At 35.0% G+C, this 20042-nt stretch overlaps 2 protein-coding genes across 2 annotated transcripts; one reads left to right on the top strand and one right to left on the bottom strand.

Moving 5' to 3' along the window:
• The first annotated feature begins 695 nt into the window (after positions 1 to 695).
• Positions 696 to 8526, top strand: LOC18432411 (V-type proton ATPase subunit E). The gene is made up of 6 exons (XM_006842518.4): positions 696 to 1049; positions 4334 to 4434; positions 5118 to 5274; positions 5981 to 6177; positions 7327 to 7426; positions 8330 to 8526. The coding sequence occupies exons 1-6, from the start codon at positions 948 to 950 to the stop codon at positions 8363 to 8365; spliced, it is 693 nt and encodes a 230-aa protein (XP_006842581.1). The 5' UTR covers positions 696 to 947; the 3' UTR covers positions 8366 to 8526.
• A 5087-nt stretch (positions 8527 to 13613) lies between these two features.
• On the bottom strand, positions 13614 to 19699 carry LOC18432410 (uncharacterized). The gene is made up of 3 exons (XM_006842517.4): positions 18405 to 19699; positions 16248 to 16520; positions 13614 to 14278 (listed from the first exon to the last, which is right to left on the bottom strand). Exons 1-3 carry the CDS (start codon positions 18999 to 19001, stop codon positions 14015 to 14017), a joined length of 1134 nt encoding a protein of 377 aa, XP_006842580.2. The 5' UTR covers positions 19002 to 19699; the 3' UTR covers positions 13614 to 14014.
• Between the last annotated feature and the right edge of the window lie 343 nt (positions 19700 to 20042).

Below are 20042 nucleotides of genomic sequence, written 5' to 3'. Positions count from 1 at the left end.
GAGTTGTATAGACAGTCTATTTTGAAGATTTCCAAGTATTTAATAATTTGCTCCATTTGTACTATTTTTAAAATTTAGAACTAGAGATAAAAATATATTTTTAGGACGGCATAAAGTTCCCAACACTGGAACTACATCTCCAAGTTAATTTTAGAAGTGTGCCTTATTTCTACAGTATATGGAGGGAGCATTATACGAAACTTGCGATGCAATACATTTTTTATACATGGGGCATTTTAATGACGGACTCAATTTCTATACGGCCAAGCCTGCATATGTAGAAATGCAGGTCTCTTAATAAATCTATTTTTGAGATGGATTTTAAGACTTAATTTTTAATGATACATAGTCTCTAATATGAAGATCATGAATGTAAACAAATAAATTTTAAAAACTAAAAATAATAATTGTAGTAAGAAATCATTACGATCGTTAGTTTCCATTGTTTGTAGATCGAACACCAAGATGGATGCTTTACACTTTTTCTGGACTGCATATGTAGCAGTGCGGTCCAGCCCGCATGAAACAATTTTTCCTTTAATCTTTTTCCCTCGTGATATCTCACAAACTGCTGGCGTATCTCAGTTATTTATTTGAAAGACTTGGGACATTTTCGTCAATTTTTCCATTTGCACGTCCCCCTCTATAATTCGTTGTCCTCTCTACAATAACTTTGTCAGCCATTCTGTGGTAGAGAGAGGAGTGGAAGAGATTTTAGAGAGAGAGTGTCCATTCGCTAGAGAGAGAGGGTGTCCATTCGCTCTCTTCAATTTCTGGTTTTAGAGAGAGAGAGAGAGGGAGAGGGAGAGAACGATCTGCTTGAAAAATAAAGATTTTCATATTTTTGATCGATAAAATTAGGAAGAACCTCTTATTGTTATAATTCAATAGGAGGGGGGATTTCTCTTTTTCCTGATTCCTTGAACTGAGATTTGAGAATCGCGAAAATGAACGATGCGGATGTGTCGAAGCAGATCCAACAGATGGTCAGATTCATCCGCCAGGAAGCGGAGGAGAAAGCAAATGAGATCCTTGTATCTGCTGAAGAGGTATTTTTCTCTGATTTTTCTCATTATTCCATTTTTTTTTTTAACTTTACTTTGTATAGTGGTTTATTTTTAATCGAATTTTCTGCTTTCTGTTATTTTTTTATTTACCTTTTAGCATATATTTCTATGAGAAGTTATTCATTATTTTTTTCTGTTATTTAGTCCTGGATCCGTTTTTTCTTTTTCTTTGAGTTTGGGTACTCAAATCCTTATCCGGAAAGCGCTTCGGGCAGTGGAAGTCTCCGTGATGGCTCGAAAATCAATTTCCAACACCAACAATGAAAACACCTACAATGAAATTCGAAACTTAGAAAATGGTACAGATCTTGCGGATCTATGAACACTTATTTTTAGGAAGATAACACTATTTTTAGGGCTTAAAATCCCTGTCATGTTTTTTTACAACCATAATGTTTGACTCAAGATTATCGATGTAAAGGTTTTCTAATGCTTGAATTGCAATTTTTGATGAGTTATGAAGTGAGACTTGACTTATTTTGATAGGGCTGTAGCCCTATCAAACGATTTTCAATGGTTATTTTCTTCTTTTATCATATTTATTCTCGCTTATTACTCTTATGTAAAAATTCTCTGTACATATCCGGCCTGAAAACCGTTGCTATAGGAATAGTTGTTCTCACTTTCCTTCTTGCTCTTTACTCTTATGTAAAAATTCTCTGTACTTATGGGAGTTTTTTGCTTTAGATTTATACTTGTTTCTACTTGGAAAAAGTAAATTGTTAATCTTAATAAGTTTGCTTCTGTTTATTTTTCATTAGTTATTCATAATTCTGCCGTAGAGAGAACTAGATCGAGAATCCTGTTGTACCAATTTAGGAATATTTCTTTTTCTTTATAAAAGTTAAGATTTTTTTTGTTTTGGATAATTTCTTTGTTGGGTGCTAGATATTTATTAAGTTAAAAGAAATTATGAAGCCTAACCCTATTTGGTGGGACCAATGTTCAAGAAGGCGGATTCAGCCGCCTAGGCGGGCACCTAGATACCAGGGCCGCCTGCAAAAAGAGGAGAAAAGAGAAGGAGAGAAGAAGAGGAGGGTTCTAGGCCCTTGAGGACGATATTTGGGGGGGTTCTATTGGTTACTAAACCCCCATGATTGTGTGCATAGAACATCTATTTTTTTGAAAAAATATTGTCTCACAGTTTTTATGTGCGTTATTTTATTGCACAATTTAAACTTAAAACATATCTTGAAAATTTAAATGAGTGAAAATTTACCCAAGATTCATCGATTATGTCAATTTTTCATTACAAGTCTCATAGACGAAAAATGAAAAACAATCTAGATAAGCAATAACTAAATTGAAAAGAACAACAAATCAATACCCATCATTCATAAATATCACAAAACCCCTAAACGAATAAATGAAATATACCAACCTCTTAAAACCCAATTGGACTTTGCTCGAATTGGTGACCTTTGGTCACCAAAAGACCTCCAAAACCCTGTCTGCCCCTTTTAGCAGGGAAATGATATTTTTACCCTTAGCAGAGGCCTTTTTCCTCCCTCGCTAAGGTGTATCCTTGGGCCACCTAGGCAGCCCAAGGGTTCCTAGGCGGTGGCCTAGAGACATAACCGAATAGGGCCCCATCTAGGCCCAATTTAGTGCGGTTTGCTGCCAGACCACATAGGCAGCCAAGCGGCTGAAATTTTTTATCAGGTGGGACTTTCAAATATATTAGAGCACTCTTTTCCCCTTTTTGTTGAGAGTTTTACTCTCTTTTGTCTTTCTGATTTTCCATTTTTTGAAAAGAGCATACTGATTTTTTCTTTCTTTGCTTAGTTTTATACCCACTCGTGATTTATATGTTTTTTCTCTGTGGTTGACTGGAATTGGAAACTCGGCTAGTCCAACTCAAACTCGCCTGAGTTACTCAAGTTCGAAGCCAAGACCAAGGGACTGGCCTCCTCTGGCTGGATTCCAAGGTTTTATTGTTGAATTCTTTAAGCCTCTGTCAACTCTGACAGATTGTGTCAAGTTGCCAGACTCAGGGTCAGGACCCTAGTGAGTCCCAACTGAGTCCTTGCTCTAAAACACTGTTTGGGTGTGAGCCCTAGCTGTATTTCTCTTTGACAGATTGTGTTGTGTTGCCTGATGGGTTAGGACCCTAGTAAGTTCCGACTATGTCCTTGCTCTAAAACACTAGTTGGGTGTGACCGTGTGAGCCCTAGATGTAAGTTTCACTAATTGTTAGACCTTGACATTGCTGGTGATGGATAGAAACTATGATGTGTTTGATAGGGCCTGTACTATATTTTTTCTTTTGAAAGTTTAGCGTGCTTCGTTTTTTACCCATTGACCGACTCTTCCCTCCTCCCCCATAAAGCAAAATAAAAAATAATTTTTATCCAGTTAGGTGAAACCATGGGATGGTAGAAGTTTAAACAGAGATGAGGTTGTTTGAGTTCTTAATTGCTTTGGTTTGTGAAAGAGAAAGTAAATTTTGTTTCTGCTTTGGTTTCTGGTTGCACGTTCCCAAGCTCTATGTATATTGTTCGTGCTTGTGTCTAATTCTTTTCTTCTAAGAATTGTATTCTTGAATTTATCATCACCCATCAAAAAGAAAGAAAAGAAATTGTATTATTGCCATTGAACATTTTTGCTATATTATACATGTCCCTATATTTTCTAAGTTTGAAAATTAATCCTTTTCTTGAGAGCATGTGCCTTTTCTACCACAAAACAACTACTTTTGAATTCCTTTTTTTTTCTTCCCTTTTTTCTGTTTTTGGTAATACCTGCATTGTATTGGACTCATAGAATAGTTAATCATTAGCATCATCTGAGCCTTATCCCACCTAGCTGGGGTCGACGGACTCATAGAATAGTGGTGTTACATAAATTGGTGTACAACTAAATTTCTGTATACAAAAAAGAAATGTATCTGATGTCAACTTGTCGAGACAAAATTCTCTATGCTACTTTTAAAGTTTAAACTCTATTAGGTACATTTTACCAATTCCAATGTTGACTCAAACTGTCTTGAGTCAGCTTTTAGTGTCACGTGTAACATTTTATTTGATAATGAGACCGTTTCCTAAAGCCTTGTTTTTTATTGATTCTATTAACACTATATCAATTTAATGCATCAACATCCTTATCATGGATTGTACATTTGCCTGAATATACTTGTTATTACTATTTTCCTAGTGAATACAAGAAATTGTCTGTAGCGTTATGTGCCTTCTCATTTCCTTATATTTTTATTTGTCAAGTTTTAGTTCACTGGTATCCCCTTTTCTATTTGGTTGTTCTTGCTGCAGGAATTCAACATCGAGAAGCTTCAATTAGTTGAAGCTGAAAAAAAGAAGATCAGACAGGAGTATGAACGTAAGCAAAAGCAGGTCGAAATAAGAAAGAAAATGTGAGTGAATTGCTTTAACCACCCTAATTTTTTTCTGGGTACCTGTGTAAAAGCATAATTTACTAATCAAGTTCTGCTTTGTTAGTTAAGTTCTGCTAAGGTTTATGGGATATTTGTTTGCAAAATACTATTTCAAGAGGCTAAAATTTGAGACTGTTAGGAAAATAACCTAAGGGAAACCATTGATGTGGTGAGTAAAAGTGCTATACCATTGCTTTTTTTAGGAGTGAAAGTAATATACTGATAAGTAGGGCAGGCTCAAAGGTATAACAAAAATAAAAGAGTGTTGTTGATATTTTAGCAGGAGAAGCTTGTCTTGTTACTGTACCTCTCTAGGTTTGAGATCAGGAGATCCATCTTTCTGAGTTATGAACTCTATATTCCAAATTATCAAATAAATACTGAATAATTATTTTGGTTTCCAAGTGTAACAAAGGGAATGAGGGAGCAAGAACCTCAGATTTTGTGATGTGTTTACGAGATTTAAAATTAAAACTAAGTACAAGAGGCAGAATCACACACACATTCAATATAGCTATCCGTGCACCACCATACTCCAGTGGATTTCCACCTTCTTGTCATTTTCATTGCATTTGTCTTTTATCAGGGCATTTTTTGTTTAGATGCACTTTTAAAGAAAGGATTTTCACTTTTGTTGACACTTTTTGGAACTGGTATTACAGTGAGTATTCCATGCAGTTGAATGCTTGTCGCATTACAGTTCTTCAAGCCCAGGATGATTTGGTTAACTCTATGAAAGATTCTGCTGCAAAGGAACTTCTGTGTATCTCGGATGACCACCACTCATATAAGAAACTCCTCGAAGATTTGATTGTTCAGGTTGCACTCTTTCAGTTCATAATAGTTTATGTTCATTTTCTTTCTTTCCTTTTGATTGTAAATGTTCATTTTCTTCATTGCACAAGAATTGTAACTGGACTGTTAACCTTTTTGAAAATTTTGAAGCATTCGTTATTTTCTAAAAGGATCTGAGAATCGAAAGTGTAAAGAAATTGTAAGCAATGTCCCAAATGCTCTTCCATAATTTGGTAACTTGCACGGTCGTGAATCCAATTCCATATATGTAGAGGGGACAGTTGTGTTCCTGGTTTTCCAATGCTCAAGGAATAGCGGAAATGCTATTTTCTCTTTCTTTTTAACAACAAGAAAGCCTTTTAAATGCCCAAACTCTTCCCCATCTTCTGACAGGACTTTTGACTGCCGTCAATTTCTCTCGTTCTCTCTCTCTCTCTCTCATACATGTGCACTTGTCATGATAACCTAAACAAGTACTAACTTTCTGAAAGCAACCAATTCCCAAGTATCTCAAATTCGCTCTTGCTGACTGCTTTTCACAACTGGAATTTTATTCGTATTATCAAAACTGTCATTTTGGGTTATCTTCAAAATCAAAACTTCTATCTAATTCTCTTCCTGGTATTTGTTCCCCCAACTGTTTTTTTTTTTGGGTTTGCTTTCTTTTTGGAATAACTAGCATTATCAAATGCTTGGCAGCTGAAAGATGCATTCCATGCCACGTTTTCAGGGTTTGCTGCGTTTGAAGGAGCCATCAATATTGCTTCGATGCAGAGAGACTGATCTTGGGTTGATTGAGTCTGTGTTGAATGACGCAAAGGAAGAGTACTCAGAGCAAGCAAATGTCCATGCCCCTAACATCGCTATTGACAAACGTGTCTATCTTCCTCCACCTCCAAGCCATCACAAGGCACATGGCAGTTCCTGGTAATTTCTTACACTGGACAACTTTGACATTTTTGAAATATTTGAAAGAATTTCTGTTTATGCTTTAGAATTTCCATTACTACATTTTTTGAGGAAGTATAGATTCAAAATATATTTTCATATCGATAATTTTATATTTGATAGTTGTAAGTTTGTTGTTTCCTCAAATAATTTATATAGATTCAAGTAGTTGTTTCCTCTAAAAAAAAAAAAAAAAATTTGATAGTTGTAAGTTTGTAATTGATGGAGTCAATGGAAACCTGATTTCACTCTGAGTGTGCATGCAGCACGTGGACACGAGGGAAACTATATATTGAGTTGCAATGACTATTTCGTTTCTTATTTTCTGTTAGTGGTGGCTTTCAACCATATTACATGAAGGCGGTAGGCAATGGTTCGATTTTCTATTATTCTATTGTTATCTGTTGCTAAAGAAAATGTTAGACTCATTTTGGAGATTAAGGATGAGTCAAGTTTCGATCGATTAGTTAGAATGGTGGTTGCAGAAGGTGTTTAGGGGCAAGGAACACTAAATATCGTTAAGTTCGTGCAAGTCTTGCACGGACTTAAGGTGTTTAGGTTTTCAGGGCAACTATATGGAGGTCAATTGTTAGCAGTGTTCAAGATGGTGGACTTGGGTTTCAACCGGTCTGGGACTCGAGGCTGAGTCCCCCAGTCTGTCTTGGGCAAGTCCTAGTTGGATTGGGCAATTTATGATGTGAAAATTTTAAGATTTTTTTCAATTATGAAAAAATCGGGAGACTTGGGTGATTCCAGGGTTTTTGAGCCAGAATTTCCTGGCTCCAAAACCAGGCAGACTGGGGCAAGTCCCATAGCTCGCAAATTTTTTAAACACAGATTATTAGAGAGATTGCTGCTGGTGGTAGAGTGGCTTGGTGACCTAAATTAAGGATCTTAAGGTGACTTAGGTTTCACATTGATGGGTGGTTTTGATTAGTTAGATTTTTCATAGGTGCATTTCTGCACTTTATAAATAGGGCGAGGAGGATATAGAGCACCTCCTGTTCAGATTATTTTTGCAATTTTTGTTACCAGCATTCCTTTTTTCTCATCTATTTCAATCGAGAAAAATTCCTCTTTTTGTATTCATGGAAGTAATGTTTTGTTTTTTCCTTTAAATAACTTTAGTGCCGGAGGTGTGGTGTTGGCTTCACAAGATGGGAAGATTGTATTGGAAAACACACTGGATGCAAGACTCGATGTGGTTTTTCGACAGAAGTTGCCTGAGGTATGTTGAATCTTTGAAAAAAATAAAAAGAAGAAGAGAGAAAAACTTAATTGATTATTTTGAAAATGAGAAGAAAACTTTTCTTTTTTGTGAATTTCAACATGAAATAATGGGAAATGTGAATTTCAACATGAAATAATGGGAAAGTTTTTTTTTTAACTGACAAAAGAGATAATTTTAGGTATATAATTAATTATCAAATAGAAGGAAAAAATTGGTTCAAGCCCGTTGCTCAATTGGCAGTTCCTACTTGTCACAACCTTGTGGTTGTGGTTTTTAGCCCAGCACCTAGTGAAAAGAACAAAAAGAAAAAAGAAAATGTAGTGATTGATGCAAATTTGATCAGAGGGTATTGCCAAAATGCTTCTGATTTTTCAAATCTGGCAAAATTAGAACTGGTTTCACGAATTAGCATGCAGTAGAGAATGATGAGATTGGTGTTGGTACCGAAGGTCTGAGATTCTTAGAAACAGAGATATGGATGATGAACAATAAAATTGTGTGAGAAACACCATGCTATGAAATTTGGATATTCAGCTGCTTCAATATACATTATCATGTATGTATGTGCTATTTAGAGCCAAAAATCATTGTTTTTCAAACATTGATCACTTGTTGAATTGTGATGTGATTTGAAAAATTCCTAGTCATAAAACAACCCAACTAGGTGTTTGCCGATGGGACTAGTGTACAATTCGGTCCACAGTAGGACCACTAGCTCCCCAATCTCGGTAGAAAAAAAATGTCTGTGCGGTTGTTATTTTTTGAATAAAAAGTGTCAAATATATATCATCCAATTAAAATGAATGATATAAATTATTGTAATTTTTTTCTTTGAAAATGTTAAATTATTGTAATTTTTTTCTTGGTATTAAAATATATATCCTTTACTCTTATGTGCAGATCCGAAAACGCCTTTTTGGGAAGGCAGCGGCATGATGCTTTAGTCTATTGCAATAAGGATTTGTGTCGTATTCTCCTTTTAATATTTGTTCCAAATTTTTTGATACATTGTTTGGGCTATTTCCTTGATGAGTTTAAGTTCATATGGAGAGTTTATATTTCATTTTGAATTGGAATAAATGAGTACTGGTATAAAACGAGTTACTTTATGGGAGATTAATGGTTTGTTATGATATGGAAAAAAAAAGAGTAAAAAATGATGGAATACTTAGAAACAGTGTTTAAAAAAACGTCGAGTAGAACTGGATTCGTCCGGTTCGATTCGGGAATCACCATGGACGGATCGAATCGGCGAAAAAAACGGGAATCGTCCGATTTTAGAGGAACCGGACGATTTTGTACAGTGACTCGTCGATTTACTATTTATTGTACGGAATATTTTTTTATTTTTTTTTAAAATTTTTTTTTGTAATCCATGATAGATTTTTTTGTAATATTTGATCGATTTTTTTGTAATCCATGATCGAATTGTTTTTTTTTTTTTTTTGTAATCCATGATCGAATTTTTTGTTTTTTTTTTTTTTTTTGTAACCCATGATAGAATTTTTTGTAATCCATGATCGAATTTTTTGTAATCCATGATTGAAATGTTTGTTTTTTTTTACTGTAATCCATGATTGAATTTTTTGTTTTTTGTTTTTTTTTTTGTAAACCATGATAGAATTTTTTGTAATCCATGATCGAATGTTTTGTAATCCATGATCGAAATGTTTGTTTTTTTTTTTGTAATCCATGATCGAAATGTTTGTTTGTTTTTTTTGTAATCCATGATCGAATTTTTTGTTTTTTGTTTTTTTGTAACCCATGATAGAGTTTTTTGTAATCCATAATTGAATTTTTTGTAATCCATGATCGAATTGTTTTTTTCTTTTTTTGTAATCCACGATCGAAGTTTTTGTTTTTTTTTGTTTGTTTTTTTTTGTAATCCATGATCGATTTTTTTTTTGTAATCTATGATAAAAAATTTTGAAAATTTGTGATTTTTTTTTTTTAATCCATGATCGATTTTTTTGAAAATTTGTTATTTATTTTTTTTAATCCATATTATTCAAAGAGAAAATGATAGAGATGATGATTTTGAGGCCATTGTTATCCCAGCCATATTATTCACATATCGAGTCCCAATAGTAACAGTGTAGGGATGAGCACGACAGTGCAGGTGAGCATAAAGGATGGACAATCTTTGGATTTGGGAATAGTCAGACGTCTGTTAATATCGATGATTCGTTTTTAGATCGAATCAATGAATTGTTAAACGAATTCAATCAATGGCACCAGCGTGATCAAGAAGAGCAATAACGTCGTCTATCATTTTATTTTTAGATCATATGTTATTAATTTTATGCTTTATTGTAGTGCATGTATGTTGATATACTTATTTCATGATAATTATATGTTTATCCTTTTGTGTGATGTAAATTAAATGCTGAATGGCGATTCATGCAGGGAAAGAACATATCAATATTCGTATATTCATTCAAAAACATGAAAATTCTTAATGGAGGACCTTCATTTCTTATTGAATTCTTAAAAAATAATATTTATAATAAATTTTAATATTTTTTTCGGATTTTTTTTAAGCTTTATTTCGACCGATTTTCGATTCGGATCGTCGATTCACCGATCCGGATGGGTTTTTTGAGAACCCGATCCGAGTCACCGATCCGTTTTTTAAACCATTGCTTAGAAATAATAAAAGGTGTGGAATGACTTGTTGGAATTCAGGTCTATACACAATGTGGTTCCCAACGGTCATGAGGTGATCACGAGGTTATAGCCAACTAGATGATGATGAAGGACAGTGGGTCCCACTAAGCAATTCAATTGAGAGTACCTACTATCTCTTCATGATCCGACGGTGGTGTTAGTTTGTTGCAAGTTATATTTTTCTTGGACCCCGGTTTCTATGCAGCCAAGCCCATGTGGAAATGCCAGCCTAATAAAGGTGCAGTTGTCATTAGATCCATACGTCGCTGTAGAGGTAAGGTTCACCTTCAAATTTTATCATCCTATATAATTTTGATGTAAAATGTTCATAAGATTTTATCAAAATCTATTTTTTATCAAAATCTATTTTTTTATATCTAATTATAAAATTTTAAATTTGAAAAATAGTTAAAATCAAGTAGATTTATAAACATATGAAAATCTTGAAAATTGACGGTGTAGATAATATGTTGTAAAATGCATTAGTTCTAAGACTTGAAATCTTTTCATTTTTCTTGGTCATACATCTCAATGTTGCGATGATCAATCAAACTGTTTTTAAACAGTAAAACTACCTTTTTCGATGGATTTTTGAGGTGCATCTGTAGTTCTGCATATAAGGTTGCAGCTTTATATAAACTTTTGTCTATTAATAACTATATTTTTGAGATGGAATTTTGGACTTAATTTTTGAGGACATGTAATCTCTAACATGGAGATCATGAAAATGAAAAAATAAGTAAATTTAAAAACTAGAAATAATAATTCTAGTAGGAAAACATTTGGACCGTCAGTTTCCATTGTTTTCAGATTGAACAGCTACTTGCATCCATCTTTAGGATGGATGCTTTACACTTTTTAGATGTTCAGCCCGCATGAAACCATTTTTCATTTTTTTTCTTTCATTTTTTTTCAACTCGGTGTACTATAAAAAATATATTATTATCATCGTCATTTAAGCATTATCCTAATTATAAAAGCCTATTTGAAAGCACCAAAGTTGAATATTTTGGGAGAATGTTATGGAAATGGTTTAACCACATCAAAGAAGAACGAATTGTTGAGGTGGTTAAAGCAACCACTCATTAGTAAAGTGGGTATCTTAATGAAAAAGCTTAATGTGGATGTTCATATGGAATTACCTTCTAAAAATGCATGTTAGATATAGATTTTGGATATAAAATTTTGCGGGGTGAGTTATATTCACCATGGTCATGATTTTGAAAAAGGAAAAGGGAATTAAAATTTAAAATATGTATTATTTTAAGGAATTAAAACAAACCGTCCAAATATTTCGAAAATATAGTTTAAACATTTTTAGTTATTTATATGTTTTCCAAGAATCGTAATCATGGTGGTCAAAATTATTGACAAGCTAAATTCCATCTTTGAGATGGAGAAGGGAAGGAAGTAAATTGAATGGAGTGCGTCAACCAATGCGCCAAAAATCCGTCCTCCTTACCCTCGAAAAAGTTTATATAAGGTTGCAAATCTTAAAATATAGAATTAACGTGCGCTTCAAAAATCCACTATAAAAGGTTGTTTTGATGTTAAAAAACGCTCGAATTGATCATCTTGACTTCGAGATGTATAAATATGAAAAGAAAAAAAATTTGAGTCATAAAGATAGTATCATGCAACAAATTATCTAGACCGTCTATTTTCAAGTTTTTCAAGTGTTTATAGATCTACATGATTTGAACTATTTTTGGAGTTTAAAATTTTATAATTAATGAGTCATCCTAAGAATTTTTTATACTAAAATTATATTTATGATAAAATTTGGAGGTGCACCTTAATTTGATTGTTTAATGTTGCAACCATATACAAACCACACCCTTTGATAAAAATATCTAAAATCTCTTTAGTTATTCGACCAATTATGCTGGTGGGCCCAAATTATGAAAAAAAAATTAACTTGCGACAAGATGTTATAATTAAAAAAAACCACGTTTTGAGTTTGGAACCTGAAACTAGCAGAGTTAATATAACATCTGGCTTGGGTCATTTTCATCATTCTAAATAATGTAAGTACTCATGTTTGTTTTGGGTAATCCAAAGCAATAGATTTTAATGAAGAAACACATCTCATATTTGAATCTAAAACAAGCAAGGGGCATTTACATCTAAAACAAGCAAGGGAATTTACATCATTTCGTTCAGGTCTGGTGCAAATTATAAAACCTGCCTCAAATTGTTCAAGATTCAAATTCCAAAAGAAGGGCAACAAATCTGAAACAAAGGCATGTTAAGTGTTTCTTAAAAGAATATTAGATGAGGTATTTCTAGGTAAATCACTTTGTTCATAAAGTCGTTGATGTGACTTTTTAAGTAAATTAGTTGTATACAGTGATCATTTACCTTTGATATAAAGTGGTCACAATTATTTACGACTATCCGATGTGAAATTCAATAGATTAGATATGTTACAAAGTTCAAATTTTTTTTTTTGAAGTTTGAACTTGGTCAATGAAATAATTGTAGTAACCCAATCTCATACCCAATGGTTAAGATTAATATGACCACTTTGTACCAAAGATAAATTGTCTCATTCTATACTTTCCCTTAATATTTTTCCTAAATCTTTATAAAAAAAGTACACAATAGGACCATTTATTTTTTATACAAGATGGTCACAACCAATCTTAACCATTGGATGTGAAGTTGGGTAGCTGCATTTATTCTTTTAACTAAAATCAAAGTTCAAAAGAAATTTTTCGAGCTTTATGACAAATAAGCTATCATATTTTCACATTGAATGGTTGCAAGTAACTGTCACTTCTTTGTACTAAAAGTAAATGGTCTCATTGTATACAATCACATCTTTATATTTAACATTTTATGAAGATTTAGTTAAGAATTCCATGAAAGGGCAGTCCCAACAAACCCAGGGTAGGGATAGGCAAAAAAATAAACTATTTGGGATTTGGCATATGAATTAGTGCTCAAAAGTCTTATGTTTTGAGCTAGAAAAAAGTCAATTAGAGCCACAATATGCATGGTATAATGCCCACTTCCTTGTAGAATAGGAGCACAAAAGAATCATGATACATGGGCTGTTTGTTTTGGATTGGCAAAGATCCAAGGCAATCGACTAATGGCAACGCTCGACTCCCTTCAAAACATTTCGTTTTCTAACATTTCAAAGACCATTTTCAAATGAAAAATTATACGACAATTAATTTTTTTATATTAAGTCACAATTTATCTTTAGCTGAAATTGCGAAGAGAATATGTAATAGACCATGTACAAAGTCTAACAAAATTTATTAAAATTACTAACTCTTTGCCTGCTTGTTATCGCTATTGGTGCCCTAGAATGATTGTAACCTTTTTGTGCAGGGTAAATGATATTGTAGTACCCCTTGTCAAATATATATAATATTATATCAATACTATATTTAGAGAATTAGATTTAGGTCCAGAGAGAGAGAGAGAGAGAGAGAGAGGGAGCTCCATGGCCAATAGGAATGATTCGTCCCCCAAAAGCTCAAGTATCAGAGGTTCAAGCCAAAGACACCACATGAATGAGATATTTCGATAATAACTGAAGAAAATTTTACACACCCAAACCATAAAAAGGGTACAAAGTTAGAAGAGTTCAATTGCATAAAAGAAAACAAAATTTATTCGAAAGCCTTGATCTCGGGTTCCTCTCAGGAAGAAGGCATTCAACCACTCTTCTCTAACCACAGAGAAGGGCAGAGAGAGGAAGATGGAGATGATTTTCAGTGCCTTTTTCTGGGTTTTATCTCTGGCCTTAGTCTTTCAAAAGGAAAGAAACTATCAATTGGCACATTGTCTAGCCATGCAAGCATGTGACTGACACACACACACACTCTGAGAGAGAGAGAGAGAGAGAGACCTCACATGTTCTCATGAAGAACTATTGTCCAGGTTTTGTCAGTCATATTCCAATCAAGAACCTTTCTCCGGGTTTTCAATCTCTTCTTGCCTCTTTCTTTCGGCTTCCTGAAGCTCTCTTTTCTCATCCTCTTCTTCTTCCTTCTGGTCAATGTCCTCGAATTCTTTCGCGGCAGCCATGGCTTTCACAATAGGGTCTCTGAGCTCTGATATCAAACCACCTCCAACTTTATACTCTTCCTCATCGCCAATCAGAAACAGGCGCTGGTCTGGTCCAGAAGTCATGGGAACATCTACTGCAAGTAGCTTCATATCATACTGCAAAAAAGGGGAATTATACGTATTATAGAGTATTCATATGATAATGTCATTTTCCACAGAGAGAGATTTATTGCTAATGATCCAGAAAGTTAAAAACTAGAGATAAAAGAAGTTCATCGCGTGCATGCTTCTGATCCAACTTTTTCTTTGAAGATTTTAAATACGCTATTGCATCTCCCTCATTTCCATCAAACATAGAAATGATCATACTGATTTTGAATGGTTCTGTTTAGTTGCGGATGCACAGATACTTGGAATCCAGATTTGCATTGGAGTCTACAATATACAGTAATACAAGAATCTCTTTGTAGTGTATTAATGTCAGATGCTTTGGAAAACATAAATAAAATCACATAAACCAGATGCTGTAGCCGTTTCCATAGCCATATCATAAATATCTAAAAAAAAATCCAATATTGATCCAATACGACCAGTAGCTTTTTTATTTTCGAATTGATAATTATGAAAAGAGGCTTAAAATCTCTCTCTCTCTCTCTCTCTCTCTCTCTCTCACCCACACACACACACAAACACACAGAAGGGAAGCACACAAATGCACAAATATTACAGTCATGACAAGTTTTATCACCCTTTCCCTTTAAGCCGACCATCCTTTCTAGGCTACCAGCTCCTCGTCCTTACTTTGGGAGTGTTAGAGTTTGCCCTTTCGTTGCTCCGACTTGGTGCAAGTGGAGCTCCACCAGAAATGAAGTTTGATCACCAAACTGGTCAGAGGCAGGGTACAAATTCAGGATGATAGGTTTATGGGGTTGTGTATATTGACAAGAGATAGGAAGCACTTGATTGAAAGGAGAGTGTAATGTAATGGTGCCATATCTAAGTTTACACTGGAGAAACTAGCAGGTCTATGAGCTAGAAAGTTGTTAAGGCTATGTTTAACTGATGGAACTTTTTGGAAGGGGGAGTTCCAAGTTTAAAAAAACATGTAAGCCTGTGGAAGCCACAAGATGAAAGCATGGCATTCCAAGGGACAGTTTTTTTAACGTCAAATGACCCTCTTTCGGAAACTTCCCCATGACCCATCCATGCTAAATGATGAAAGGGGTGCAAAAGGGGGCTCCACATGTAAAACACACCTAAAGGATTTTGCAGGCAATATCACTTCAAGTAGTCTACACACCCTTATATCTTTCTATGGAAAACTTTATGGCACTGGAAGAGGTAGACATAACGAAGAATTGGTGCGAGTGGTCCATTCATGTGTTTGATAGTCAGAGGTAAGATTCTTAGGGGCAACCATCTTTAGCAGAATGAATTCCAAATCTCTCGTTTATGTGTCATCTTCAGAGAGAAAATTCATTCTTTCAGGTTTTAGGATATTTTTTAGATCTCTTCAGCAATTGCAAATAGGGAAACTTGAAGAAGCACCATTAGAATACACACAGGAGGAGTGCGAAGATGGCATCAAGGTGAATGGCTACAGCTAAGGGTGAATTTATAGTAGTAAGACTAGATGATCTGGTATCGGAATGGCAGGCCATTACAAAATAAATGACTCCTTGGCCCAACTCTATTTCTTTAATGCCAACACTGGTTGGATGTTTGGGATTCTCTTCTTCTTTTGTAGGTCTGTCTTTGTTACGATATCTTGTACCATTTATCAACCATCGACAAGAGCTAATCCTAAAAAAAGAGACCCCACTAAAGTTGAACCACAATTCTAAAATTTTGGAACTTCGAACACACAATTCTAACATAAGCTGCTCAGCGTGAAAACTAAAGCATTAGACAAATAAGTTTACCTAAAAAGGTTAAATTCCAAAGTGCATACCAAAATATTGGTATCTCCATCTATTTCCGCTGAAAATTGTTCAGATTTCAGCCAAAAAGTCACTCGGTGCAGCACTGAAGGTCCCATTTCACCCACAAAATTTGCCCAAGCATCCCATGCATGGAAAAGATAATATTGCTTTGCAAAAGAAAAGAAAAAACAATTAACACTCACCTGGCCTTGTTTCTTTTTAACTTCAACACTGACAAGCCCTTTCCTTTCAGAGCCTCGTATTGGGAATATAAGAAAACATCTTTTCCCACCAAGCCTTGGTTTGAAGCTCTTCAATCGAAGCCCTCCACCAGACATAACATAAGCTCTCACATCTGTTCCTGATAGAGGAGCACCCATGACCTCAAGTATTCCAGCTGATGTATTCAACTTCCTCATAGCTATTCTATAAACCTTATCTGGATTGATGGTAAATCGAGAACGAAGATAAAGACCCTGAAAAGATAATAAATATTAACCATCCAAGATACTTATTGGACCCATCAGACCAAAATGCAATGATTTTGCCACAATCAATAAAAGAGAACAAAAACTACCCATAAAATAATGGACAACCCCACATGAAATGAAAAGTATCGGAGTCTTAAAATAATTTGTATAAATGCATAATTCTATCTTAGCGCTAATCAACAGCTGTTTCAGCAGACTAGCATATTTTCATTGTAATTCAAATCAACTTTAATAAAACTGTTCTAACCCACGCATCTTTTGGATATAACTGAGACATGAGCATCTGCACTTATGATTGTTGTTCATTAAATATAGGGCCATGGTATGCGTCCATGCCCATTGTCTATGGTTAACTCATCGGTGATATCATACTGAATATTACTACCACAAACACCAGACTAAAATGACCAAACTTCGGTGTTCACACCTGTTAGTTCCCAACATCGAATTTTCATTACCAACAGAACATGTTAAACAAATTCGGTTGCCAATAGAATGAAAGTATTAAACAAGCCAATAAGGTTTATAACAAAATTTAAAGCTATCAAAACTACCTAGAAAAGCAAGCAGAACACCGTGAGTATACTCTTTCCTATCCAGTAGACAAACAAAGCAACACATAACTATACAAAAAAAAGGAAAATGAAGGTGTATTCCAAGCTGTTCAATAGGAGATTTAAGTCCACAAACATGAAGTGTTGATTTGTTGGCACAATGGCCTACAAGCATCTTTCATATTAGTACTAAGGCATTTTTTGAGATAGATATCATTTTGAAAGAGAGTGGATCATAGAATTTACAAGATTTCGAGCAAAGCAGGCTCATGATGCATATTACAGAAGAAAGTATGGAGCCCATCACAAAGGGCCCCACGTGTTGGCAATGGTGCAAGGAATAGCAGAACACATAGTGCACTGTGTAAAGGAATATGTCACCAAGAATTCTTGGTTGATAAGAAAAGTGCTGAGGTATATGTAGAAATGCGAAGTCAATGTGTTTATTGAGGGGCCTCTAGGTCCTTGCATTGTGTCTTTCGCCTGCAATTCTCTTTATTTCTCGTCGGTTATTATCAACAATCTTATAGAAAAAATTTCAAATACCATATGCATTGTCATTACAGAGGTCAAGTCTCTTATAATAGATCTCAAAGGTATGAACCCCAAGTTAATAAAAAACAATAAAAAATATCTTTTAAGAGTAAAACATCAAATATTGAGTGTGTCATTTCTTCACACTGATGTCTAGCGTTAAATCTTCAGAAAATTAGACAAAGTACAGTAAAAAGCCACCAGTTTCGAATTCAAGTAACTAAGTGAGTTTTCCGTTGTGGTAACCGGACTCTTTGTGATTGTCCACAAAATTAAGTTCTGATCAAACAATTAAACAATCAGCACAGCGATCCATAGTTAAAATGAAAATAGAAACCTATCATGAATAAAAAGGAGACAAGAGGAAAAAACTCCAAAATCCATAAATCAGACACATGTGATGGTACACCAAAAAGACTCCTAATCAATCTATCCAACAACCAGTAGTTCTACAATGATTTAGTAGATTAACTGAACTAAATAGAAACACATTACAAAGTAAGGACATTTGTTCGAAACTACAGTACCGATCAGTCAACCAAGCACTTGGTTCAGTGATTTAGTAACCTTAAATGAATTGAAACCAAACACAAACTTATATTCATCAATCCCCCTAGCAGTTAGTCCAGTAATATTTTAATTAAGATGAATTAAAAAGAACACACATACCAGAATAAATAAATTCATGCACAAGATAAAGTGGTAGTCAATCAACCAAACAGTGATTTCAGTGTCCAGTCACAATCTTAAAACACAAAAATTGACTAGACTGAGCACTTACTGTGAAGGCAACAATTGCAGATGCAAGAGCAAGAAACCCATATTTGGCCATGCCTTCTGAGAGCCCAACAAACATACTAGCTATCCCAAACATAACTCTCCAAAGCAAAATGCAAACCCCAAGACCAAACGCTCCAAGCAAAACCAAAGAATTCCTCTTCCAGAAGGCCTCCATCTGAAGGCCCACAGCCTCTGGATACCGAGAAAAGGTCGAACCAATGGCTGACAATGGCTTATCAAAAAACTTAGACAACCCAGCATTCACCTTACCAGAAGACCCTAAACTGCCAAATGAGAAAGACCCAATTCTGGGTTTCAAAGAAATAGGCCTGAAATCCATTAAAGCAAGCTTTTGAGGAGGTTTTGAAATAAACCCAGATGCCATTCTCCTTGAATGAGAAAACCCAAATCGGTAAATATTGGGAAAAGAGCTGTGATATTGATGTTTGTATGCATTGGTGCTTGAATGGAAGGTTGAGGGGTTTGGTAACGAAAACAAACCATCTTTTGAAATGGGTTTGAGGGTTCTGTGAAAATAGAGATTACAGAGACCTTGTACTATCGTTTTCGAACGCTTCGATGAACAATTGAGCGCCATTTTAGCTTGACATTAAAACCAGTGGCAGTGAAGAAGAAATGGGGCTGATGACTTTCCTCTTGCGATACGAAAGAGAAGGAAAGGGACTGTAAATCGATGGAAACCTGGCCCCTGCTTTTGTGATCTTAATATTCGGAGGATTTAAGAGCATTAGAAGACGTGGGCAAGTGAAGATCAAAGCGTGGTTTTTGTGGAAATGGAGATGAAGAGAAGGGACCTTATTCCTCTGTGAAAAACCGGAGAATAGCCGGTCTAATCGTCCGAACCGTTCACAAACGGGTTGGTTTATTGTAAGGACCTCTCTCTCTCTCTCTCTCTATCTATCTCTATTCAAAAAGCTCAAAACTCCTGTATATGTTCGTTCTTATAAGGATCTTCTAGTGCCGCCCATAATCTCCCTCTCTAAAGTCAAACGTCTATCTCTCTATGAGGTAGCTTTTCGTCTCTCTCTAAGTGCTGAGAATCAGTAGAAGCTATATTTTTCTCTCTCTAAGACTCAAAAATTCCATTAGGGTAAGTTTCCAAAAATCTGTAGAAGCTATATTTTTCTCTCTCTAATGTCAAACGACTCAAAAATTCCATTAGGTAAGTTTTCATGAGCCTCAAAGGTAAGAGTGCTGAAAATCATTATCGGCTGTGTTTTCCTCAATCTCTCTCTCTCTCTCTCTCTCTCTCTCTCTCTCTCTCTAAATTGCCCGAATTCTCTCTCTACACATCATTCCTAATATAATTACTCGCTCACACAATTCCTACTCGCATTACTCTCTGTACTAATCACATTCTCTCTCTTTCTCACTCATACCATTGCACACTCTCACTCATACCATTGCAATCTCTCTCTCTTTCTAACTCATACCATTGCAATCTCTCTCTCTAACTCATACCAATGCAATCTCTCTCTCTCTAACTCATACCATTGCAATCTCTCTCTCTCAGGCATACCATTGCACTCTTTCTCACACACAATTAGTCATACCATTGCACTCTCACACACACAATCACTCGTACCATTGCTCCCTCTCTCTCATACACAATTACTCA

Source organism: Amborella trichopoda, chromosome 8, assembly GCF_054954075.1.
Source record: "Amborella trichopoda isolate Santa Cruz 75 chromosome 8, AtrichopodaSantaCruz75HAP2 v2.0, whole genome shotgun sequence".
Lineage (NCBI taxonomy): Eukaryota > Viridiplantae > Streptophyta > Magnoliopsida > Amborellales > Amborellaceae > Amborella > Amborella trichopoda.
The sequence above is the reverse complement of the archived record's forward strand: the minus strand, read 5'-3'. Positions and strand labels throughout refer to the sequence as shown.